At 37.5% G+C, this 26,585-nt stretch overlaps 1 protein-coding gene across 7 annotated transcripts in view; it reads right to left on the minus strand.

The window, feature by feature from the left end:
- The window catches only part of CCDC171 (coiled-coil domain containing 171), a 341,254-nt gene that overhangs the window by 67,396 nt on the left and 247,273 nt on the right, over window positions 1-26,585 (minus strand). For all 7 annotated transcript variants that reach the window (XR_009495531.1, XM_003586376.6, XM_059889397.1 and 4 more), the window contains one exon: window positions 26,096-26,227. Coding sequence is in view for 6 of the 7 variants with exons in the window: in XM_003586376.6 (XP_003586424.2) it covers window positions 26,096-26,227 (132 nt within the window). In the remaining variant the exon portion in view is untranslated. The remainder of the gene's footprint in view (window positions 1-26,095; window positions 26,228-26,585) is intronic.

The following is a 26,585-nucleotide window of genomic DNA, read 5'->3' on the forward strand; positions in this document are numbered from 1 at the left end:
CAATGCGGTAAGATTAGATGTCAATTACAGGAAAAAACTATTAAAAATACAAACATATGGAAGCTAAACAACAGGCCTCTGAATAACCAACAAATCACAGAATAAATCAAAAAAGAAATCAAAATATGCATAGAAATGAATGAAAATGAAAACACAACAACCCAAAACCTATGGGATTCAGTAAATGCAGTGCTAAGGGGAAGATTCATAGCAATACAAGCTTACCTCAAGAAACAAGAGAAAAAATTTTAAAAAATAACCTAACTCTACACCTAAAGCAACTAGGAAAATAAGAAATGAAGAACCCCAGGGTTAGTAGAAGGAAAGAAATCATAAAAATTAGGGCAGAATTAAATGCAAAAGAAACAAAAGAGACCACAGCAAAAATCAACAAAGCTAAAAGCTGGTTCTTTGAGAAGATAAATAAAATTGACAAACCATTAGCCAGACTCATCAAGAAACAAAGGGAGAAGAATCAGATCAACAAAATTAGAAATGAAAATGGAGAAATCACAACAGACAACACAAAAATACAAAGGATCATAAGAGACTACTATCAGCAACTATATGCCAATAAAATGGACAACTTGGGACACATGGACAAATTCTTAGAAAAGTATAACTTTCCAAAACTGAACCAGGAAGAAATAGAAAATCTTAACAGACACATCACAAGCACAGAGATTGAAACTCCCTTAAAGTCAGGAACAAGACAAGGGTGCCCACTCTCACCACTACTATTCAACATAGTTTTAGAAGTTTTAGCCATAGCAATCAGAGAAGAAAAAGAAATAAAAGGAATTCAGATTGGAAAACAAGAAGTAAAACTCTCACTGTTTGCAGATGACATGATCCTCTACATAGAAAACTCTAAAGTCACCACCAGAACATTACTAGAGCTAATCTATGAATATAGCAAAGTTGCAGGATATAGAATTAACACATAAAAATCCCTTCTATTCCTATACACTAACAATGAGAAAACAGAAAGAGAAATTAAGGAAACAATTCCATTCACCATTGCAACAAAAAGAATAAAATACTTAAGAATATATCTCCCTAAAGAAACAAAAGACCTATATATATAAAACTATAAAACACTGATGAAAGAAATCAAAGAGGACACAAACAGATGGAGAAATATACCATGTTCATGGATTGGAAGAATCAATATAGTGAAAATGAGTATACTACCCAAACCAATCTATAGGTTCAATGCAATCCCTATCAAGCTACCAACGGTATTTTTCAGAGAACTAAAACAAATAATTTCACAATTTGTATGGAAATATAAAAAACCTCAAATAGCCAAAGCAATCTTGAGAAAGAAGAATGGAACTGGAGGAATCAACCTACCTGACTTCAGGCTATACTACAAAGCTACAGTCATCAAGACAGTATGGTACTGGCACAAAGACAGAAATATAGATCACTTGAACAAACTAGAAAGCCCAGAGATAAATCCATGCACCTATGGACAGCTTATCTTTGACAAAGGAGGCAAAAATATACAACAGAGATAAGACAATCTCTTTAACAAGTGGTGCTGGGAAAACTGTAAAACCACTTGTAAAAGAATGAAACTAGAACACTTCCTAACACCATACACAAAAATAAACTCAAAATGGATTAAAGATCTAAATGTAAGACCAGAAATTATAAAACTCCTAGAGGAGAACATAGGCAAAACACTCTCCGACATAAATCACAGCAAGATCCTCTATGACCCACCTCCCAGAGTAATGGAAATAAAAGCAAAAAGAAACAAATGGGACCTAATTAAACTTAAAAGCTTTTGCACAACGAAGGAAACTATAAGCAAGGTGAAAAGACAGCCTTCAGAATGGGAGAAAATAATAGCAAATGAAACAACTGACGAAGAATTAATCTCAAAAATATACAAGCAGTTCCTGCAGCTCAATTCCAGAAAAATAAACGACCCAATCAAAAAATGGGCCAAAGAACTAAATAGACATTTCTCCAAAGAAGACATCCAAAGAAGAAAAGGGAACCCTCTTACACTGTTGGTGGGAATGCAAACTAGTACAGCCACTATGGAGAACAGTGTGGAGATTCCTTAAAAAACTGGAAATAGAACTGCCTTATGATCCAGCAATCCCACTGCTGGGCATACACACTGAGGAAACCAGAAGGGAAAGAGACACGTGTACCCCAATGTTCATCGCAGCACTGTTTATAATAGCCAGGACATGGAAGCAACCTAGATGTCCATCAGCAGATGAATGGATAAGAAAGCTGTGGTACATATACACAATGGAGTATTACTCAGCCATTAAAAAGAATCCATTTGAATCAGTTCTAATGAGGTGGATGAAACTGGAGCCTATTATACAGAGTGAAGTAAGCCAGAAGGAAAAACACCAATACAGTATACTAACGCATATATATGGAATTTAGAAAGATGGTAACGATAACCCTGTATACGAGACAGCAAAAGAGACACTGATGTATAGAACAGTCTTATGGACTCTGTGGGAGAGGGAGAGGGTGGGAAGATTTGGGAGAATGGCATTGAAACATGTGAAACGTCATGTATGAAACGAGATGCCAGTCTAGGTTCAATGCACGATGCTGGATGCTTGGGGCTGGTGCACTGGGACGACCCAGAGGGATGGTGTGGGGAGGGAGGAGGGAGGAGGGTTCAGGATGGGGAACACATGTATACTAATTAAATAATTTTCTATAAAAAAAAAAAAGAAGACATACAGATGGCTAACAAACACATGAAAAGATACGCAACGTCACTCATTATCAGAGAAATGCAAATCAAAACCACAATGAGGTACCACCTCACACTGGTCAGAATGGCTGCTATTCAAAAGTCTACAAACAAGAAATGCTGGAGAGGGTGTAGAGAAAAGGGAACCCTCTTATTCTGTTGGTGGGAATGCAAACTAGTAAAGCCACTATGGAGAACAGTGTAGAGATTCCTTAAAAAACTGGAAATAGGGCATACACACTAAGTAAACCAGAATTAAAAGAGACATATGTACCCCAATGTTCATCGCAGCACTGTTTACAATAGCCAGGACGTGGAAGCAACCTAGATGTCCATCAGTAGACGAATGGATAAGAAAACTGTGGTACATATACACAATGGAGTATTACTCAGCCATTAAAAAGAATACATTTGAATCAGTTCTAATGAGGTGGATTAAACTGGAGCCTATTATACAGAGTGAAGTAAGTCAGAAAGAAAAACACCAATACAGTATACTAACACATATATATGGAATTTAGAAAGATGGTAATGATGACCCTATATGCGAGACAGCAAAAGAGACTCAGATATAAAGAACAGTCTTTTGGACTCTGTGGGAGAAGGCAAGGGTGGGATGATGCGAGAAAATAATATTGAAACATGTATATTATCATATATGAAACAGATCACCAGCCCAGGTTCAATGCATGAGACAGGGTGCTCAGGGCTGGTACACTGGGATGACCCTGAGGGATGGGATGGGGAGGGAGGTGGGAGGGGGGTTCAGGATGGGGAACACATGTACACCCATGGCTGATTCATGTCAATGTATGGCAAAAACCACTTCAATATTGTTAAGTAATTAGCCTCCAATTAAAATTAATTAATTAATTAAAAAAATAAATAACCCAAGGAGGGAGGTGAATCCACACTCTACAAATGTACTGGAATGTATGGTAAGTCAATAAAGCCTAGGCTGGACCAAATCTTTGCCCAAGGTGTTCTCACTTCCTATAGAGCCCCAATCACTAAGGCTTACTGGGATCCCAGTTCTAACAATAATTACTATGTGCCAGACACCATATTGGGCTTCCCTAATGGCTCAGTGGTAAAGAACCTTCCTGCCAATGCAAGAGACATGGGTTCAGTCCTGAGGTTGGGAAGATCCCCTGGAGAAGGGAATGGCAACCCAATCCAGGATTCTTGCCTGGGAAATCCCGTGGATAGAGGAGCCTGGTGGGCTACTGTCCATGGAGTTGCAAAAGAGTCAGACACGACTCAGCAACTAAACCACAAACAAGACTCCATATTATGAGGTTTGTATATTTTTGCAATTCTAACTATAACCTCGCAAGACTCACATTATTTCTATTTTATAGAACAAGAAACTAAGGTTCAGCAATGCTGAGTACATTATGCAAGGTCTGCTAGCTAATAAAGAAAGGAACTAGGTTTTGAATCCACATCTGTCCAATTCCAAAGCCCATGCTCACCCTATGTGTTGCAAGTTTTCCCATTTGCTTTGGACTGTTTTAGTGTTGTTTTTTTTGCTTTGTTTTGGCTGTCTATCACACAAAGTTTCTCACTTAAATCAGTAGAATTCAACTAAGCTCTCCAAGCTTCACAAAATTGTGCCAGTAGTCTATCACAACACTCATTTTTGCTAATTTCAGTTTTCTCCTCTATTAACTGAAAAAGGTACAAAAGCAAAGCCCTTGGACTTCCCTGGTGGTCCAGTGGTTAACAACCTGACTGCCAATGCAAGGCACTCACGTTTATTTCCCTAGTCCAAGATGATTCTACATGCCTCGGGACAACTAAGCCTGTGTGCTACAACTATTGAGCCCACAAACCGCAACTAGTGAATTCACACACACTAGAGCCCATGCTTCGCAACAAGAGATACCACTTCAGTGGAAGCCCATGTGGTACAATGAAGACCCAGTGCAGCCAAAAATGAAGTAAATAACAATTTTTTTTAAAAAGCAAGCCCCTCTTGAATTTTGCTATGAAACCAAGATTCTCAAAGATATCAAACTCATTAATAATTATTACACTACACTGACTCTGAGCTAATAATTCTTGCTTCTGTAATGGAAATAAATATTTATTTAAGGTGAAATTTTCTTGGGGACTTCACTCATTCTGTAGAATGAATTCAGTAAACATTTACAAGTCAATGAATCTCTATACTATCCAAATATGTCACATAAAATCTATACTTTCTCCAAAGCATCTTTTGATTTTACCAAAATGTAATATGAAAGGAAGTTGTCAGGTTATTTTAATGAGAAAAAATTATATTAAGATTATAAACTATAGCAAATGTAGTATTATCCACACAACAGAAGATAATTTAAAAAAGACAAAATTTGGAAAACAACTCCTAGTGTATTTAATTGACTTATATACATAAAATGAGAGTGTGCTGTGCATCTCTCAGCAGGCTGACTTAAGGATCTGATATTGGTACAGGACTTTACAAGGAAAATACCAAAACAATGACATCATAAATCCTACCTATATAGGATTAGCTCATCTGACTCAATTTCTCATTCTGAATGACGTCTAGGCATACTGGATATATGTGCAGAAGGAATGGGATTCCAAAAAGTTATATTTTCATTTTTTGTACTAAGACTGGGGAAAACTTTTACCTTGCCATATTGAAACATTAGCTAGCAGAGAAATGACCTTTCTTTTATGTAGAAATAACAATTTTGGTAAACCTGGTTCTCTTTTCCCTCTGTCTCAGATGAGATGGTTTTCCATTGTTAGACAGCTCACTTTGACCTTTAATATCCTAGGGGTTGTGTGCATGTACTGGAATTACTATGTGTCCCTGAGAGACTGGTCTGGAACACTGATATCCACTTAAGACTGTACACTCCTATTTATTTAGTACAGAGAATGATTAAAATTATGCACAACCAGATACTTAATGCAATATGCACACAGAGATTAAAATGCTTTTCAGTGGTAATAGTGACAACGATAAAGATAGTAAATGTGTCAAGTAATTAGTACAAAAAATTGGGGTGCAAATGTACAACCTCCTGAAGTCAAGCACAATTAAAACAAAAAACCATAAATTGATTTAACGTGATGCTGCATGTAGTTCAGGTAGGTTTTTCTCAGTGTTATTAAGAAAAAGAGAATCTAAGTTCATTTCCCCTTCTTGCCATCTGAAATGGCCCTGGACTTAACTTATCCCATCACTAAAAATTTTTACTGGCACCACTTTGAAGGATGTAAAATATAGTAGCTTTTCAGGTATGAGAAGAAGCCTCATGGGAAACTATATTCAGCAGAGTTGTAGAATACTTTTGCATCAGATTTTTTAAAATGATGTTTTCTTTGTATCGTGTTTAGACTCTCAACTTTTTTCTGGCCTCCACTCAACCATGGCATATATAACTTGAATGTGCCTAAAACAAGGCCAATTCTTTGTCAAACATATTATTTGCAACCAGAACTGAATCAAGGCCAATTTGAGGCTAAATGCAGCATCTAGACTGATGATGACGACTATTCTTATTATGCTAGAGCTTAATGTAGAGAAAGACCAGAGGGATAAGAAATGACGTATTGGCTTCTGGTAAGAATATGAAAAAGAAATCATCAAAATAATCAGAGTCTGAAAAAAGCTCCTCATGGAAACTACTGCATATGGACATATATAATAAATATCCACAATACAGTAAGAATATGAACTATAATAATGATAGTAGAAGTTGTAGCTCAGCAGCAGCAGTAGTAGTAATGAAATTCCCTTGCTATAGAGACTTAAAAATTTAAGACATATACAAAACGCTCACCATATAGGTCAATTATAGAACTGTCACTGTGTTTACTAACATGTTGGAAAAGAAGGCCGGACAAAGTGACAGTAGTTCAGCTCGTGAGTAACAGAGATGATGCTGTTAAAGTGCTACACTCAATATAAAGCAAATTTAGAAAACTCAGCAGTGCTCACACGGCTGCAAAAGGTTAGTTTTCATTCCAATCCCAAAGAACAGCAATGCCATAGAATGTTCAAATTACCATATAATTGCACTCAAATCATGTGCCAGGGAGGTAATACTCAAAACCTTCAAGCTAGGCTTCAACAGGACATGAACCAAGAACTTCCAGATGTACAAGCTGGATATAGAAAAGGCAGTGGAACTCAAGAGCAAATTGCCAACATCTGCTGGATTATAGAAAAAGCAAGGGAATTCAGAAAAACATTTACTTCTGCTTCATTGACTACACTAAAGTCTTTGACTGTGTGGATCACAACAAACTGTGGAAAATTCTTAAAGAGATGGGAATACCTGACCATCTTACCTGCCTCCTGAGAAACCTCTATGCTGGTGAAGGAGCAACAGTTAGAACCAGACATGGAACAATGAACTAGCTCAAAACTGGGAAAGGAGTACATCAAGGCTGTATATGTCACCCTACTTATTTAACTTCTATGCAAAGATAGCATGAAAAATTCTAGGCTAGATGAATCACAAGCTGGAATCAAGATTGCCAGATGAAATATCAACAACCTCAGATATGCAGATGATACCACTTTAATGGCAGAAAATGAGGAGGACCTAAAGAGCCTCTTGATGAGGGTGAAAGAGGAGACTGAAAAAGCTGGCTTGAAACACAACATTCAAAAAACTAAGATCATGGCATTCAGACCCATCACTTCATGGCAAATAGATGGGGAAAAAAGTGGAAATAGTGACAGGCTTTATTTTCTTGGGCTCCAAATTCACTGCAGATTGTGACTACAGCCATGAAATTAAAAGACACTTGCTCCTTGGAAGAAAAGGAGCAAAGCTATGAGAAACCTAGATAGCATTTAAAAAGCAGAAGCATCATATTTTACCAACAAAGGTCCATACAGTCAACACTATGGTTTCTCCAGTACTCATGTATGGATGTGAGAGTTAGACCATAAAGAAGAATTGATGCTTTTGAACTATGGTGTTGGAGAAGAATCTTTGGAGTCTCTTGGATTGCAAGGAGATCAAACCAGTCAATCCTAAAGGAAACCAACCCTGAATATTCACTGGAAGGACTGATGCTGAAGCTGAAGCTCTAATATTTTGCCACCTGATATGAAGAGCTGACTAATTGGAGAAGACCCTGATGCTGGGAAAGACTGAAGGCAGGAGGAGAAGGGGGCAACAGAGGATGAGATGATTGGCTGGCATCACTAACTCCAGGAAACAGTGAAAGACAGGGAAGCTTGGCGTGCCTCGTTCCATGGGGTTGGAAAGAGTTGGACACAACTTAGCAGGAACAACAACAACAAACAAATAACTGCAGGGCCATAGGAAACCATGAAGAAACGTAGCTTTACTACTTCAGCTCTCCATCAGAAAAAAAAATATATTATTATAGTTACCATTTCTTTGGAACCTACTATATCTTGACATCACTGTGAGTTTGACAATGGAGATTTACTAGCCTGCTTCAAATTCTATTGACATACAGATAAGACTTAGCACTGTATGAGTGTAAAAATGAATATTTTTATTGAACTCTGATGGTGTGAGCTGGAATTCAGGAAGTCTGGCTTTGACTAAATGTCAAAACCATAACATCTGGCACTGATATATGGAAATGTTTATATAAACTTTTGATAACTATGAGTATATTCTTCAGAGATCAGTTACTTCGACTAATCTCTATTTCTTATCAAGTAATAGACACACCTCTGCAGGATGATTTAGACTGCTCATGCAGAAGAAGAGCATTTTCTTGTCACAGTAAATAAAGTATAAGAAAATCTGAGCATGGTCTGTTTTCTGTGGCTACATGCATCATCTCCAGTCTTTACACTGTCCTTGCAAAATAGGAATTACTTAGTATAATGTTATATCTAAAACTACTGATGTTCAGAGTCCATAACTAACTGTCTTAAGGGCACATTGCTAATAAATGGCACAACTGGAAATCAGTGGTCCAACTGATTCCAGACTCCTTGCTCTTTTATATGCAAACAGCTCTGCCTCTTGAGAACACCCTAATGCTGGGAAAGATAGAGGGTAGAAGGAAGGGGGTGACAGATGATGATATGGTTGGATGGCATCATTGACTCAATGGACATGAGTTTGAGCAAACTCCAGGAGATAGCGAAGGACAGGGAAGCCTGGCGTGCTGCAGTCCATAGGGCCACAGAGAGTTGGACACAACTAGGCAGCTGAACAACAACAACTGCCTCTTGAAAAGTCTACAACAGAGAAAAATCCAATCCATTAGTTAACGTATTCAACAAATATTTCTGAGCGTCTGTTATGTTCCAGGTGTTGAAGATACTGTGCTAAACATCAAGCCATGCCCACATGGGTCTTACATTCCAGCGAGAGGAAAATAAGAGTTCATATGCTGTGAAGGAAAATAAAGCAGTCATGGCTATAAAGTGTGATGGGAGGAGGGAAGCTATTTGAGTGAGTGATGAGAGAAGGCTTCCAACAGACAATATTTAAGTGAAGACATGCAAGAAGGGAAGGACTGGGCTTCATGAACACCTGGTGAGAGCCCATCAAGAAAAGGGACCAGCAAGTAGAAGGCCTCAGAAATGGAACTGTACCTGCCGCATCCAAGTTAAACCAAAAGGCCAGTACTGCTATTACGTATCCATTGCTATATTCTCAGTGAATGAGGTGGAGAGCTCTGGGAGAAGGAAGCTGGAGAGTCAAGACCAGACTGTGAAGAGCCCATGGCCAACACAAGTCAGCTGAAGTTTATTTGAAGGCCGAGGTAAAGCCATTTACCTGTATATGAAGAGAGGAGGCAAGCTCTGATTCCCATTTATTAAGCTGGGGCAGTAACACACTTTAAGATTTCACAGTGACACTGAATGGGTGAAACACTAATAGAGTAGACAATCTCCTCAAAAAAGACAGAACTTTTCTTGTTCAAAAAGTTTTCTCAAGGAGGATGTAAAACAAGATTAGTGATACATTCAGACCCTGTCCAAGTCTCCATATTCCACAAAGGCTCCCAGGCATACGTGTTGGCCCGTGACAGATCCCTTATTAGTGCTTGTTTTGTTCTTTCTCTATTAGGAACTAACATTTGGGATTCTTGTTTTAACTCCTTCTCCCAAAATGCGCATCCATCCTCTGTCATGCATAGGGCTGGATACTGAGCAGGAGTTCCATACTTACCATACTTACTTGTGAAGCCTGACTGAATTAACAACATGTAATATGGTAGGGTTCTTCATTTCAGAGCTAGTGAGACCTTCCATTTCAGTAATAATGTGGACAATACTGAGAGTGCCTATTTATCCAAATTCAAAAGCTATCTGGAGCTTAACAAAGGGTACTTTATATTCTAATAACTTCTTTCTGATTTATACTTTTTGGAGACCAAAGTGATAACCAGCACTCCCCATTTGTCTGTTCCATAATCAACCTACCAAGATCCAACTACTTTAATCAAATTTGACAGTGTAACAAAAAACACAACCTAATTTTGGTCTTTGTGGGTTCAGCATGCAAATTTTCTTAAAGGAGTGGTGTTAATACAAAAAGAAAAGTTATAGACATAAATTACTTTCAGGGATGAAAGCTAATTGTTCACCACCAAAGAAAAACTGTCCAATCCAGTTTCTCAAAATGGACAGCATTCAGAAAGTATACTTGATCTAAACTACTGATAAAGAATAAATATATTAATACACACACAACGTTGAACACTTGTCTTTCCTCTTTTCACAAAAAACTGTTAGCTTTATGAATCTCAGCAAAGGAAATTCATGATGTCTTTACATCAATTTTTACAAAGGTGCTAAAAAGCCATTTAGTTGGTATACTTCTCTGTGGTTTAATTGAATCCAATATGAACAATTTTAAATATATCTAAAGAAAAGCAAATCACTAAAGAGAGAAACAGAGAAAATATTTCATGCCTTTATTAAGAGCAATTCTTTTCTTATCATGATCCCATTCTTATTTTGATATATATCAAATTGGTTTAGGAATGTACATGCTTTAGTCAGAGTTATCATCTACTTCAGTAATTTCTAAACTTTCTATTCTGTAACAGAATTCATTTAAGCACATAAATATTGTTGAGGTGCTCAGTCATGTCCAACTCTTTGTGACCCCGTGCACTACAGCTCACCAGGCTTCCCTATCCTTTACTATCTTCCAGAATTTGCTCAAACTCATGTCCATTGAGTCAATGATGTCATCCAACCATCTCATCCTCTGTCACCCACTTCTCCTCCTGCCCTCAATCTTTCTCAGCATCAGAGTCTTTTCCAATGAGTCGGCTCTTCCCATCAGGTAGCCAAAGTATTGGAACTTCAGCTTCAGCATCACTCCTTCCAGTGAATATTCAGGGTTGATTGCCTTTAGGAGTGACTGGTTTGATCTCCTTGCAGTCCAAGGGACTCTCAAGAGTCTTCTATAGCACCACAGTTTAAAGCATCAGCTCCTCGGCACTCAGCCTTCATTATGGTCGAACTCTCACATCTGTACCTGACTCCTGGAAAAACCACAGCTTTGACTATATGGACCTTTGTCAGCAAAGTGATATCCCTGCTTTTTAATACATTGTCTAGGTTTGTCACAGCTTTTCTTCCAAGGAGCATCTTTTAATTTCATAGCTACAGTCTCCATCTGAAGTGATTTTGGAGCCCAAGAAAATAAAGTCTATCACTGTTTCCATTGTTTCCCCTTCAATTTGCCATGAAGTGATGGGACCAGATGCCATGAACTTCATTATTTGAATGTTGAGTTTTAAGCCAGGTTTTTCACTCTCCTTTTTCACCCTCATCAAGAAGCTCTTTAGTTCCTCTTGGCTTTCTGCCATAAAGGTCGTGTCATCCGCATATCTGAGGTTATTGACACTTCTCCCGGCAATCTTGATTGCAGCTTGTGATTCATCCAGCCTGGCATTTCACATGATATACTCTGCATATAAGTTAAATAAGCAGGGTGACAATATACAGCCTTGACATTCTCCTTTCCCAATTTGGAACCAGTCCATTGTTCCATGTTCGGTTCTAACTGTTGCTTCTTGACAGGCATAGGGGTTTCTCAGGGTGAAGGTAAGGTGGTCTGATATTTCTGTCTCTAAGAATTTCCCACAGTTTGTTGTGATCCATACAGCCAAAGGTTTTATAGTGTAGTCAAAGAAGCAGAAGTAGATGTTTCTCAGAATTCCCTTGCTTTTTCTGTGATCCAGAGAATGTTGGCAATTTGATCTTGAGTTCCTCTGCTTTTTCTATATCCAGCTTGTTCATCTGGAAGTTCTCGGTTTGTGTACCATTGAAGCCTAGCTTGAAGGATTTTAAGCATTACTTCCCTAGCACATGAAATGAGTGCAATTGGGTGATAGTTTAAAGATTTTTTTGGCATTGCCATTCTTTGGGATTGGAATGAAAACTGACCTTGTGCAGTCATGTGGCCAGTGCTGAATTTTCCAAATTTGCTTTATATTGATTGCAGCACTTTAACAGCATCACTCTGAAAAAGTTTGTTATTATATTGTTTTAAGGACAAAGTGGTTCTAATGTGCTTTCTGATATTCAACTAAATCAACGAATTTACTTTTTGTGCACTATGAAGGAACAAATAGGAAGACTGTCATGAAATCTGGCAGAGAGGATAATTTATTTACAACTGAGCTTAATTAACTGAAAAGAACCTTACCAATCATTTAGTTCTACCCTGTTTTCAGATGAGACAATTCCATAGATGTCACTGCTCCAGAACTACAGCGGTTCAAGCTCAAACGCCAGATATTTCCCATTTGTATTTCCTGACAGTACCAATTTACATGAAAGGGGATATTTAACTGCATTACCTTCAAGGCCTACTCAAATGCCACCTCCTCTATGAAGCCTCTCCTATTCTTCCCAGCAAGAATGAATTTCATTCTCCTCTACAGATCACATGGCTTCCTTCATGGCTCAGACGGTAAAGCGTCTGCCTACAATGCAGGAGACCCAGATTCGATCCTGGGTCGGGAAGATCCCCTGGAGAAGGAAATGGCAACCCACTCTAGCACTCTTAAAATCCCATGGATGGAGGAGCCTGGTAGGCTACATACAGTCCATGGGGTCGCAAAGAGTCAGACACAACTGAGCGACTTCACTTTCTTTCATTTTCTACAGATCAGGCTATGGTACTTTATCTATGCCTCTCCTACAAAGATAAGGCATGAAAAATAAGCAATCATTTTTTCACCTCATTTCTATCATAAATTTCATATTCCTGTTGGAAAGATATTTGAGTCACTTCTGTATCCCACAGCACAGTACAATACCCTGTTCTTAGCAGGTATATGGTGCATCATTGATGTTGCTGCTAAGTCGCTTCAGTTGTGTCTGACTCTATGTGACCCCATAGACGGCAGCACACCAGGCTCCCCTGTCCCTGGGACTCTCCAAGCAAGAACACAGGAGTGGGTTGCCATTTTCTTCTCCAATGCATGAAAGTGAAAGCGAAGTCGCTCAGTCGTGTCCGACTCTTAGCAACCCCATGGACTGCAGCCCACCAGGCTCCTCCATCCATGGGATTTTCCAGGCAAGAGTACTGGAGTGGGGTGCCATTGCCTTCTCCGATCATTGATGTTAGCCATATCCAAATCTATATGATTGAAAGAGCTGATCATTTTACTTTTTAAAGCCAATTTACTAGATTGAATTGGTCTCTAAATACTCTCAAAAGTTATAAAGAATTCATAAAACTCAATATCATGATAAATAATCCATTAAAAATGGGCAAAGGCTCTAAAAGACATTTTCCCAAAAACACATATAAATCGTCAACAGGCACGTGAAAAGGTACTCAACATCACCAATCATCAGGGAAATGGAAATGCAAATCAAAACCACAAAGAGATGTCACCTGGTATCTTAGAACAGTTATCAAGTCAAACAGACAAAAGATAGCAAACGCTGGTGAGGATGTGGACAAAAGGAAACCCAAGTACACTGTCAGTGGTATTGTAAATTGATACAGCAACTATGGAAAACAGTATAAAAGTTCCTCCCCAAATGAAAAACGATCCAGCAATTCTACTTCAGGGACCATATCAGAAAGAAACAAACATGCTATGTCAAAGACATATCTGCATCCATAAATTCATAGCAGCATTATTTACAATAGCCAAGGCATGAAACAATCCAACTGTCGACCAACAGATGAAAGGATAAAGTCTATATGTATATTTATATCAGTTCAGTTCAGTCGCTCAGCCGTGTCCGACTCTTTGCGACCCCATGAATGGCAGCACGCCAGGCCTCCCTGTTCATCACCAACTCCCAGAATTCACCCAGATTCACGTCCATCAAGTCAGTGATGCCATCCAGCCATCTCATCCTCTGTCGTCCCCTTCTCCTCCTGCCCCCAATCCCTCCCAGCATCAGAGTCTCCTCCAATGAGTCAACTCTTCGCATGAGGTGGCCAAAGTACTGGAGTTTCAGCTTTAGCATCATTCCTTCCAAAGAAATCCCAGGGCTGATCTCCTTCAGAATGGACTGGTTGTATCTCCTTGCAGTCCAAGGGACTCTCAAGAGTCTTCTCCAATACCACAGTTTAAAAGCATCAATTCTTTGGCACTCAGCCTTCTTCACATATATATATATTTCAGCCATTAAAAAAAAAGAAATTCCCACCATTTGTGACAACATGGATGGAGCTCGAGGGCATTATGCTGAGGAATAAGTCAGACAGAGAAACACAAATACTGTTACGATCTCACTTAATTAAAGAATTAAAAAAAAAATAACTCGGGGGGAAAAAAAAAAAGATCAGACTTATGGTTACCAGAGGTTGGAGGTGAGGGGAGGGGGAACTGGCTGAAGTAGGGTGGTCAAAAGATACAAACTTCCAGTTCCAAGATAACTAAGTACCAGGAATATAATGTAAAACATGATGACTATAGTTTACACTGCTGTGGGGTAGATTTGAAAGTTGTCAAGAGAGTAAATTCAAAGAGTTCTCATCACAAGGAGAAAAACATTTTTTTCTTTCTTTCTTATATATGAGATGATGGATGTTCACTAAACTTACTATGGTAATCATTTCCCAATACTATATGTAAGTCAACTTACGCTATATACCTTAAACTTATACAGTGCTGTATGTCAATTATATCTCAATTAAACTAAAATAAAAAATAAAGATAAATAAAGCTATAACCAATGCAATAAATAAATACTCTCAAATTATATTTCCATTTTCCTTCTAGAATAAATAGAAAACTTTGATGCAAAGGCTACCTTGGTTCCTAGGCCTCCCATGCATTACCAGCTATCAGAGATGTGAAAACTAGGCCCGTAGGATCCCAGTGACCTTGCTCTTCTTACCAGGAACATGTCTGGACACTAGGGCAGCTACTTCTCCAGACCCTTCAGGAGTCTGCATCACCTTACCCAGTGTGAACAAATTAGAAAGATATGCAAGAAAAGATAAGCAGTTTATGTGACCAGGAATTTCATATCTACTCTGCTTTCAGAACATAAAGAAAGGGGAGGGGCCTGAAAAGAATGTCTCAGGAGAGTCCTACTCACATGGAACAGAAATGTGCCTTTGATTTGCAAAAAGACTAGCGCAAAATAAAGAATCCCTTCTTATTTTATGAAGAATCGTAACATTCCTCAATTCACACCCACTGTCTCAAGAGTAATAATCCTAACTGCTCTCTGTTGAGGGCTTAGTGTAAGTCACTGTGCTAAGTGTCTCAAAGATTCTCCTCTTCAGGGACTTTCTCAGTGTTTCAGTGGCTGGGACTCCACGCTCCCAAGACAGGGGGCCCAGGTTTGACCCCTGGTCAGGGAACCAGACCCTGCATGCCCCAACTAAGACCTGGCATAACCAAATAGATACATAAGTATTTTTTATTAAGATTTTTTTTTCTATTTTGTCCCATGACATAACTTAATAAATATACAAAGTTAAGCAGCATGTTTTAATTTAATCATGATTTCCTTCTCAGTTTTAGAAGGATTAAAGACATAGGGCTGCTGCTTCTAAATTTTAAATGTTGTGGGTACATCATTCTACCAGATAACCATTCATCAAAGATCTAAGGTTTGAGGACTTTTTAAAGCCTTGTTGGCAAACATGGAATGTATGCCTCCTTTAAACACATCACAGATATCACTTAGGTTTGTGATATGCCACTTTGCTGACTTCCTACCACCAGAACAGAACCTGGTGCTTTCTTCACTTTGGTGCTCTATTTTCTACGTTGCCCTTTTGATCCTAAGGAAACTACACCAACTCAGGTTCATTTTGATTAATATGCATCATCAAATATACTCCGAACAAAAGAGTGCTCTGCAATATGGAAGCAATGTCACACACTCCACAGGGGAAACGGGCTATGAGTGAAACAGCTCTCACTCAGAACAGATATTAAGATGTTAGTGTTTCATGTTTTTATCAGTGAGTTACTTCTTAAGTTAGTCTTCCCCGTAAAAGTTCCACATCTTTTTAATCAGCACTGTGAAACTTTGGCCATTGAAAGAAAAAGAAAAGCTACCAGTACTTTACTAGAAAGCTCTGAAACTGAAAAGCATTTAAAGCTTCAAAATGACCCTATGTTTCATTGGTTACCTAATACACAGCATTATACAACCTCAAATAAGCTATTTTTTAAACCATGGTTCTGACAATTCCAAGTTTAAATGGGGAGAGGAAGATTTACTTTATATGAAAAGATTTAGGATGACTTTTAGTTCTCTTTTTTAATTCAGTCCTCTGTCTCTTTCTGTCCCTCTCCCTATCTGCCTGTCTCTATCAACATGCACACACAACCCCACACACATACACTCTTGAGACTAATAATAGTCTGTTTAATGAAACTCAAGGCATCTGTGGAATTATTACAAGAAATTATTTTGTACCTAGTTTTAGACTGAATGATTTACTGCATTTCCCTTAATCGGTAAGTTGCATATTCATTGCTGGATTTTCCTCTCACTGCTGTCACTTAACTTGTCACGCAGAATAGGGCAAATCAGGGTCAGTTTATATAAGCGGCATCAATCTGAAGAACTTCATCGGTCTTTATTTCAAGGCATTATGCAAAGAAAACTGACACTAAGAGAGCCTTAACTGACAGCAAATGAAATCAATCAGCAAATCACTAAGCCATAATAAACTCACTCAATTTGTAGATAACCCTTCCTTTCCCAGGTCTTCACCTAGGCAGTCCATCAAACACTGTTTTGTGTTTTTTTTTTTTTTTTTTTGTCCAAGTAGCTGCAATGAATAGCAATTCTGTTGTAGCATTTGAGAGTTCAAGTGTGCGCAGGCTTCAGTCTCAAAATAATGAGCATTAAAAGGTATTATCGAGTAGGGTTATACTCAAATAAGCCTTCAAAAATGAAAAAAAAGATACAGAGAGTCAAGTTTGGGATTTAGCTTTTGCCTCCTAATGTTAATGGCAAAGAAATGCTGTTCATATCATTCAGCAGCTTTTCTGCTTTGGGCTACCTGGAACTGAAAATTGCAACAACAACAACAAAAAAAAGCTCTTTACTTTCATATGTTTTGTGTTTTTGATTTTATCTGGTGTGTCTCAAACATTTCACATTCAGGCAAAATAATGTTAACATCTCAGAGTTGGAATCTGATGTTCAAAAAACAAATTAAACGGCATAAATAAAGGCAAGAAGATGAGTTAAAAGAATATTTTAAAATAACATGTGACAACAATAGTAATGCTTAAATTACTCTGTAGAATAATTACTCAGAAGTGTATGGTGGGCATTCACCAAAGTGTCAGCCCATGGCTTTATACTGACCTGTAAGGAAACACGAGAGTTGTCGAATATTTTATTCTTTTTATTGCATGTTTCTACTAACATGAAACCTGTATCAAACATGTCATCAGTCAAAAGTCTCCAAGAGTCAAAACACTAAAACATTCCCTTAATGTACTTAGGTTACTTTTCCTGAAACCCAGGCCTATTTGCAGTTCAGTCTAACATAGCTTATATTAATTTCGCATTTCACAATATAGAAGCACCCTCACATGTACATTATCCTATCTGATCTCCCCACAACTCTGTGAGTGAAAGCAAGACAGGCTTCACCACCTCCATTTAAAGATGAGGAAATAGGGGGCTCGGGGCCACTGAGTGACCTGCCAAGACGGTTAAATTACAGAGCCAGGACTTCAATCCAGGCATTCTGACTTTCCACACAGGCTTTCTCCAATACTACATCGCTTGCCTCTTTCCCCAGCACACGGCATTATTTTCTCTCTTCCAAATTGCCATTCTGATCAGCATGATATTTCCAGCAAACTCAATGACATATAGAAAATTGCACAGATTCACAGTTGCTAACCTCCTCATCATCTGGTTTACTTCTTGTCTTTTAGAAGGGCAAAAATCTCAACCTGAGATTGAAAATAAGTGAGTTTACACCTGATCAAGGAACGTTTATAAGCCAAATATTTAAAGGAAAACAATTTAAAAACTACTTATGAGTGCTGTTTAATTTTCAAAGTACTTTCATCCATGTCATGGGATCCTCACAACTGCCTCAAGATGCAGGAGGGCACGTATCATCATCTCCATGTTACAGGTGACAAGCTGATGCACCAGAAGAAGTAAGCGTTGGAAGCTCACAGACGGTGATATTAGCAGAGAACCCCAGCAGCACTCCTAGTACCACAAGGATGATAATTCATGCTCATCCTTCACAAGAAAAGACAATGTGTTTTCCATGAGAAAAAGACAATCACTAGCTAAAATAATGAGGATTCTTGTTACCTGGGTAATTTATGTCTATGGGGAAAGGATTCCATCTGTTCTGGGGCTAATTCTATTATTTTTAGATAAAGTTGTATAACCTCTTCAACTTTTTGTGATAGTGACTTGGCTATGATTTTACTTTCTTCCAAATTATTCTCCCTAGTAAAAAAGGAAGAAATGATACCCCCCCCCAAAAAAAAAAACTAGGAAAAAAGACTTCATTTTAAATAATTCCTATCAGATTTTACTTAGTGTTAGTTCAGATTGCTGATACCAGGTCATATCCAGAGGGAATAATTCATGAATATTTTCAGCTGAGTCAAGGAGTCAGTCACAAGATTCCTCAATATAACATTCTGTGTAGCAGAAGCTTTATATAGACATATTTCCTTGCCCTCATGTTATCCTGTGATTTTCCAAAGGCAAAGAGATTAAAGTCCCAACAGGGGGAAAGAAAACCCCTCATTTCAGATCACCACTAACCTGAAATAAAATCCATGATACAAGATGTAAAATATCCCATCAGCTAACCATTAAAAAAAAAAAAAAAAATTTTTAGTACTTCTAGTCTTAACAGATATTTATTTTTTAAAGAAATGTTAGCTATCATTTGATCCCCAAGATTATGTTTTAACTACAAACAAAAATACTTTTTTTAAAACAGCAAGTCCTTTAAAATAAAATACAGGGACTAAGAAAACGATGGTAGCATATAACACCTGGTAAAATATCTGGACTAAAACCCATAATTTCACATTTTCACTCTCAAGATTCTGCCCTAAAATTCTGACTGATGTATCCCCTATCCCCTCCAGCACCACCACTAAAAAAAGAGGGGAAATCAAAGTGCACATCACAGAGGGTGAGGAAGGGAAGGAAGGAGGAAGGGAGTCAGGGAGCGTGAGGGCACTTAGGTGATGACACCCGATCTGTTCTGACGGTGACTGACGTGTGAGGCTGTTTCCAGCAGTCTTCCTGGTCAACAAAAACTAAAATGTCCTGTAACCTTAGGAGAAGATACAGATTCAGGACAAGGCATAATTCACAATGAGGATAAATCAATGTTTAAATGTTATTATTTAATTATTTAACCACTGTTATACCTAGTCTTCCCTGGCGGCTCAGTCAGTAAAGAGTCTGCCTGCAATGTGGGAGACCTAGGTTCAATCCCTGGGACGGAAAGATTCCCTGGAGAAGGAAATGACAACCCACTCCAGTATTCTTGCCTGGAGAATTCCATGAAAAGAAGAGCCTGGTGGGCTACAGTCCATGGGGTCACAAAGAATAAGACACGACTGAGTGACTAACACTTTCGTTTTCACTTTCACCCCAATTAGCAACAGACCCTAAAACTGGTCCTTCTGTACACATCAACATCTTCCTTCTCTTCATATTTTGTTTCATTTAGCATCCCTCATAGCTGCAGTACCAGCAAGTTTTGAAGAAACTGAATGTCTGTTTGTGCACTGTCAAATCTTCAGAATAGAATTCTAAAACTTGAACTAACAAATAACAAAAATATTTTCTCTGACAATATTACGTCAGAAAATGCCATTTATTCTTGCTGGTGTCAACATGAAAAATAAACTCACTAATTCTTATATTCATCCTTCAGTTAGGCTCAAATCCAGGACATTTATATTCCTCATTGACACAATTTATATTCTGTGGAATTGGAGATTACAGCTGTCAAGCTCTAAATGAGACCAAAGATGGCTTTTTTCCCATCAAAATGCATTTGTTCTCAGATGAACTATATGATTTTTCCAGCTAATTGTTTTCCCCTAACAAACAGCTCCTCCCTTGGAAGAACTTGCCATCCTTTGAAGAAGGTAGCGTTTCAACATTCTCTTTGATGCCACAACCAAAATCTAAAATCATATTATGTTTTTAAATTTAAAAGATATTTCAAGTTTTAGAATTTAAAGAGAACCACACACTCACTGATAACAAGTTTAGATAATCCTCAAATCTTTTTGATACTTTTAGTACAAAAATGACCCCACTTACCAAAAAGGTCAGATTTCCAATAATGTCAAACATTCAAAGCACAGTCATGGACTCAAAAATAAGTGAAAAAGAATATCTGTGAGACAAACAGCTGTCACAAAATATATTCTCTTTACTTCACCATGGAGACTCTTAGACTAAACCCTGACAACTCTGTGAGACAGTGAGACCCAGGGAGGACTGACATCTGAAAAGCAGGGAAGACCTAAATTATATAAAGAAGGTAAAATTTTCTTTTAGAATCAGAAACTAAAGAACTATACTTAAAAAAGAAAAAACTAAAGAACTAATAGAAGTCATTTAGTCTTTTAGGGACAGTTGGGGGATTTTACATAGCATTATAGATATTTAGTGAGATTTTCATTTAAAATGGTTGATTTTCATGTTTTAAAAAATAATCAGATATCTGAAAATTCATTTATGGGGACGGAATAAGTTGAAGAAAATATCTAAATAATACAAGCTTCCAAGCAAAATTCTCTAACATTTCTTTAATTTCTAATTGTGCCCAAATGAACATGATTCTTGTACAATTAGAAGCCTGTTGCATCAAGCAGTATAATGGGGAACACATGTAAAAAATTATTAAGCATGGCTGATTCTTGATATTTTTATTCCCTGACAGTTTAGTACTTAGGTACAGATATTTCTTTCTTTCTTATCTACATTAAAAAAAATCCTTTCAAGATGCTCTTTTATGATTTAACTTTATAAACACAACAAAATAGCTGGAAGAAATTTCTATGCCTGGAAAGTAAGTTAAATGTAAAAAAACCACAGTATCCTAAAAGTTGTGGGTATAATACATAACAAACAACCATACCAAGTAAGGACTTCATAATAACACAGTAGGTTATGGGTGATTAAAGGATTACTGGATTTATGGTGAAGACTCTATTGTTTAAAATCTTCATAAATAAATGGTTTCACGATGAAGCCTTTCTAATGAAGTGTTTATAAACATATATTTATAAAACATACTACATTTCCAGAGGTAAAGTTATTGTGCACTAAGCCTTACACACTTTTACGAGATGGTTCAGGGGACTTTTCCTTTTAAATGAAGTGGGTTTAGAAGTTTAAAAAATGATCCCAAATTTCTTAAAGGCCTGCACAGACTTAGGCACAGCAGCTTCCCGAGTCAACCTGTCTAGTGCCTGAAATCAAGGCTTCGTGCACTGGGGCCTCCTCTGTGTGAGGCAGGGTTCTGAGCTCTGATGGTGTGACTGTGAACAAAATCAAGTTCTTGGCCTCATGAAGCTTTCACGCTGGTGGAAAGCTAATAAACAGTAAGTGCTTACTATGTACCTGTTACTATTCCAAGCACTTCAATGGATTAACTCATTCAATCATTACACCCAGTTTGAAACTTCTATTATTTTCATTTTATAGATGAAGAGGCTGAAATACGCAATTTAAGTAACATTTCCCATTAACCTCTTTTGGATTCTATTTTTGCCATGATCTTCTCACAAAAGAAACTATATTTTACAGACAGACCCTACTCTTTATTTTTGTTTCCTCTCAGCTATCTTAAAACACACACACACACACACACACACACACACACACACACCACGATGCCATGGTGCACAGAAGGCAGAAAGGCATGGTTAAAAGAATGAACAGACCAGTGACCCTACTCACTGGATATGTGACCTTTAACAATTTTCTTCATCTTAATAAATTTCAGTTTATTCTTTTGGAAAATGGAAAAAGCAGAGCACCCATCATTTATAGGATTGTTGCAAGGATTAAATGAGAAAGTAAATGTAAGGTGTTTATTTAGCACAGTAACTGGTATGGAATAAGCATGCAATAATATCAATAATATTAACATTGATATTGTTCTGTGTTGGTTATCGTTGAATGGGAATGGAGGCACAGACACTTACTGGATGTCTGCTAATATTTTCCAGATATGAAAAGCATCATACAATCATTGAAAAAACAGAATTCAAAGTATAAGACAATGAGTAATAGGTATTACCTTAATAAATTACGGGCAGAATATCTTTTCTTACAAAGTCCTCTGCATTCACACTGTACTGGGTTTTTCAGCTAAAGTTAACTTGTCTAATCTAGGTGTTTTATTTTTTGTCCAGTATCCTAGTAGACTAATATGCTGCTATTAAGGAGATAAAAGCCAAGGAATAATAGTTCTAAACTTGCCATAGGATCTTAGACAGGGGTTCACTGGCAACTTGGCCTCACTGGAACATCAAGTAACAAGGAAAAGTAAATAGAGAGCTAAAGTTGATCTTGACCAAAACTAAAAGCTTTGAAGAAACAAGAAAGAATGAAAGAACCAAATGGAAAGATACAAAGAAAAGATCCTAAGTGGTGCTGGAGAAGATTTTTGAGAGTCCCTTGGACATCAAGGAGATCAAACCGGTTAATCCTAAAGGAAATCAACCCTGAATATTCATTGGAAGGACTGATGCCGAAGTTCCCATACTTTGGCCACCTGATGCAAAGAGCCAACTCACTCGAAAAGACCTGATGCTGGGAAAGACTGAGGGCAGGAGGAGAAGGGGTCAACAGAGGATGAAATCGTTGGGTGGCCTCACCAACTCAATGAACATTAGTTTGAGCAAATTCCAGGAGATAGTGAAGAACAGGGAAGCCTGGCATGCTGCAGTCCATGGGGATGTAAAGAATCAGACACGATTTAGCAACTGAACAACCACCACCATTTCTTAAAAAAACAAAACACATCCCCCCAAAAAAAACACCCACACACCCCAAAAGTAATAAAATCAAGCTATACTACTATCACTGATCTCATCTTCACAAGGTGTCTCATACTGCAGTATGTGGGTGTGCACTAACAAGAGCCACCCTGCTTGTCTGCTGCCTTTGTGCTGGACACTGTGCTCCCCACTTCACATGCACTGCCTCATCCAAACTCAGTACAAGCCTGAGGAACTGTTAGTATTCCACTTGGTTGCAGATCAGGAAACTGAGGCTAAAAGCTAGCACATCACAGAGACTAGCCAAACTATCTCCTGTAGGAGTGTATCAGTCACACACTCTTCTGGGTTCAGAGAGATAAGGTAATCCGTTCATCCTCTCAGCCTTCAGTTGTGCTCACTGGTCTTCCCTCCATCCAGGATTATACCTATAAGAAAGCATGCCCCCTTGGAAACAAGAGACAGTGGCTATCTAGGAAAACGTCAGCTCCTACTGCTCTAAATGACAGTTAAATATTTTGGCCAAATAATTCAGACACTACCACATCCTGCACAGTGGGCCTCTCCTCGTCGTAATCAAAGGTGAGGCACACTTTGAACAGTCCACCTCACCAGCACAGATTACAAAGTTAAACAAATAGTGAATTCCATGTTGCATACTTAGTGTAAGTATATACATATATACATACATACACACACACACACACACACACACACACACACACATACAACATACACATACTGCAAAGGTGAAAAGTTGAATTCCATAGTATTAGCCTATCAAATGGAAGCAAAACTTTCTATCTGTGAATGTGTCCACAATACACCATAAACTATGACCTACCTCATATACAGATGCATAATGTATACTTTATAAATGGAAGAAAAACTCCACCACAGATTTCAAAGGCTTTATGCTTACCATTTAACACACACGTCTTGATTTTTACTGTCAGATTTTACCAGTTCAGGCTTTTCAGTCAAATATACCTAGACTTAAACCCAGACTCTAGGCCCTGCCATTTACTTGCTGTTGATCTGAGGAGAGTTATCTGCTATATTTGTTGCTTGTCAATTGTAAAATGAAAATAATGCTGTCTGCTTCACAGGCCCATTGTAAGAAGTAATTCAGATCACTTATTTATAGAGCTAAGCATGATACTAGCTACACAGTAAGTGCTCAGTAAAATGGCAGTTATAATTATTATAATTAAGGTCTTCAACTAATACAGTGCCTTTCTCCTCAAAGTACTCCATATCGCTAATTGCATGCCTGCATGCATGTGCATGCACACGTGTGCGCCTGAAAAACTATTATGGCCCAAATCATGTGCTCTTCTCTGCATACTTAACCAAAACATATATTACTAAACTATAATGCATATTAGAGCACACCAATATAAACTTAAGTGTTTAGGTATATGGCAACCCATATAACTATTTTTATTAGAACTTGGGAAAGATAGTAGTTTAAAATACAAGCTTATACATTTCCTTCTTGCTATTCACAGATGTCAGAACTCTAGAAAGTTCATGTTTTGCTTTAAAAAATGGCATTCCTAGGAATCAGTCTCTTTCCAAATCATCAAAGTCTAGAGTTTGGGAGAAGTATTTATTTGTGAATTATGACAAGTACTAAGCCCTAGGAGATTCTAAATTAAGATAACCAAGTAAAGGATTATTTTACAACCACTAGAAAAATATCAAATCATATTGTACTCACATATAATAAAATTTTAAATGTACATCTTAATCTTGAACTAAATAATAGTATAGTATGTTAGTCTATAACTAAAAATAAGTGTCTTATGCTTTGCTGTATAATTATATTTATTTTACTATAATATGTGGACATTCTAATGAAAGAAGCAAGTATTTTTTCTTTGTTGAGTATTAATTTGAGTACTAATAACAAATTAAATTAGGGTATGGAGCATGTAGGAAAAAATTAACATAGCCCAACTTGTACTGACATTAATTTTGTGCAAAGTTAAAATTTCACAGGGTCATACACTTCAAGAATGAAAAACTTCATCTCAAATCTCAAAATGTGAAGCAGAGACAGAGTTTTAAGAGATATTTCTCTTAAATACACTGAAAACTTTAGGGTTTTATTGAACAAGGACAACCTCTTTTGGAATTATCAGGCTCCCTATAGTTTATATAACTTTGATAGATTTTTGTAATAAAGAAATTGGACATTAAAGAGAGAATAAAATACATACTAAATTTTGTTTTGTCTGATTAAAAAATATTTTTAAGCCTAAGGAAAAAAAAAATCACAATAACCTAACAGTAATCTAGAACAGAAGGCTAGCTGCAGCTTCTGAAAATAAATATTTTTACTAAGTTTAAAGTTATTTAAGGTTTTATGATTTAGTGCTTTGAGTTTTATAAATGAAATAACTCCTTTGGCACATATTAATTACAATGTTCATTAAAACTAATCACTAAAGTATAAAATACTCTTCATGCAAAGAAGAGCTAGGTTCTAGATTTGTTGAAATTACCACCTAAGAATATTGGATATATTTTGGAATTAACATTGAAAAATGTCAAATATCTCCCCTGATAATTTTATCTAAAGTGGTTTATTTTAAAAGAATTAGAGCTACAAATTCAGACAAGCTTGAAGAGATAACAGCCTAGTGTCTTATTGTCGTCTGCTGCCCAGAAAGAATGTTAATACTGTACTGAGCTATGAAACATATATTTTTTTCCTTGGTAAAAAATACTTTTCTGATTATTTAAGGGGCTAGTTCTAGGCTCTGAAGAAAAAAATACAATTACTTGTGAAACATAGTGTTACATGACAGAAGAAAAATGAGGAAAAATTATTTGCATCTCCTTTAAGTTAGTCGCAAGACTTTGAGGCTTCTTCCATTCTCCCCAGTATGTGCAATTTATTTTTCTACATGTGTCAGTAGCAAACAATGTTATTTAGACTCTAACCTGGCACGCTACAACCTCTGGCCCGCCCTTGAGCCCCTCCATTGCAAAGGTCTCCAGGTGCAGTCTGGGTAGCTGCAGGGTGAAGTCATTCCTACTTGCCGCAGTCCGTGACAGTGAGATCTGATCTCTGACCTAAAGGGAAAAAAATAGCATCAATGGTAATTCCCCTTCAGACACATTAACTGGGATGAACTGGGTCCCCTTGAGCCCACTGAGTGGACTTGCATTGATCGCTAGACCTGAAATCCATGAATAAATTTAGGACTAATTGATTTTTCGTTGCAAATAAATCTCTAATTCAGAGTGCTGGGGGAGAATGTTAAGAAGAAAAAGCATCCTCCTGCTTGAAATGAGCAGAGGGAAGAAGAGTCGCTGGAGCTCTTCTGATCAAGAGGTTTTGAATTATTTTTTTCACTGTTCCACCCTCAAAAGAAAAAGGAAATAAGGAAAAACAAGCCCACAAGAATCAAAAATAAACAGCAATCTCTTA

The sequence above is a fragment of the Bos taurus genome, chromosome 8 (assembly GCF_002263795.3).
Source record: "Bos taurus isolate L1 Dominette 01449 registration number 42190680 breed Hereford chromosome 8, ARS-UCD2.0, whole genome shotgun sequence".
Taxonomy (NCBI): Eukaryota; Metazoa; Chordata; class Mammalia; order Artiodactyla; family Bovidae; genus Bos; species Bos taurus.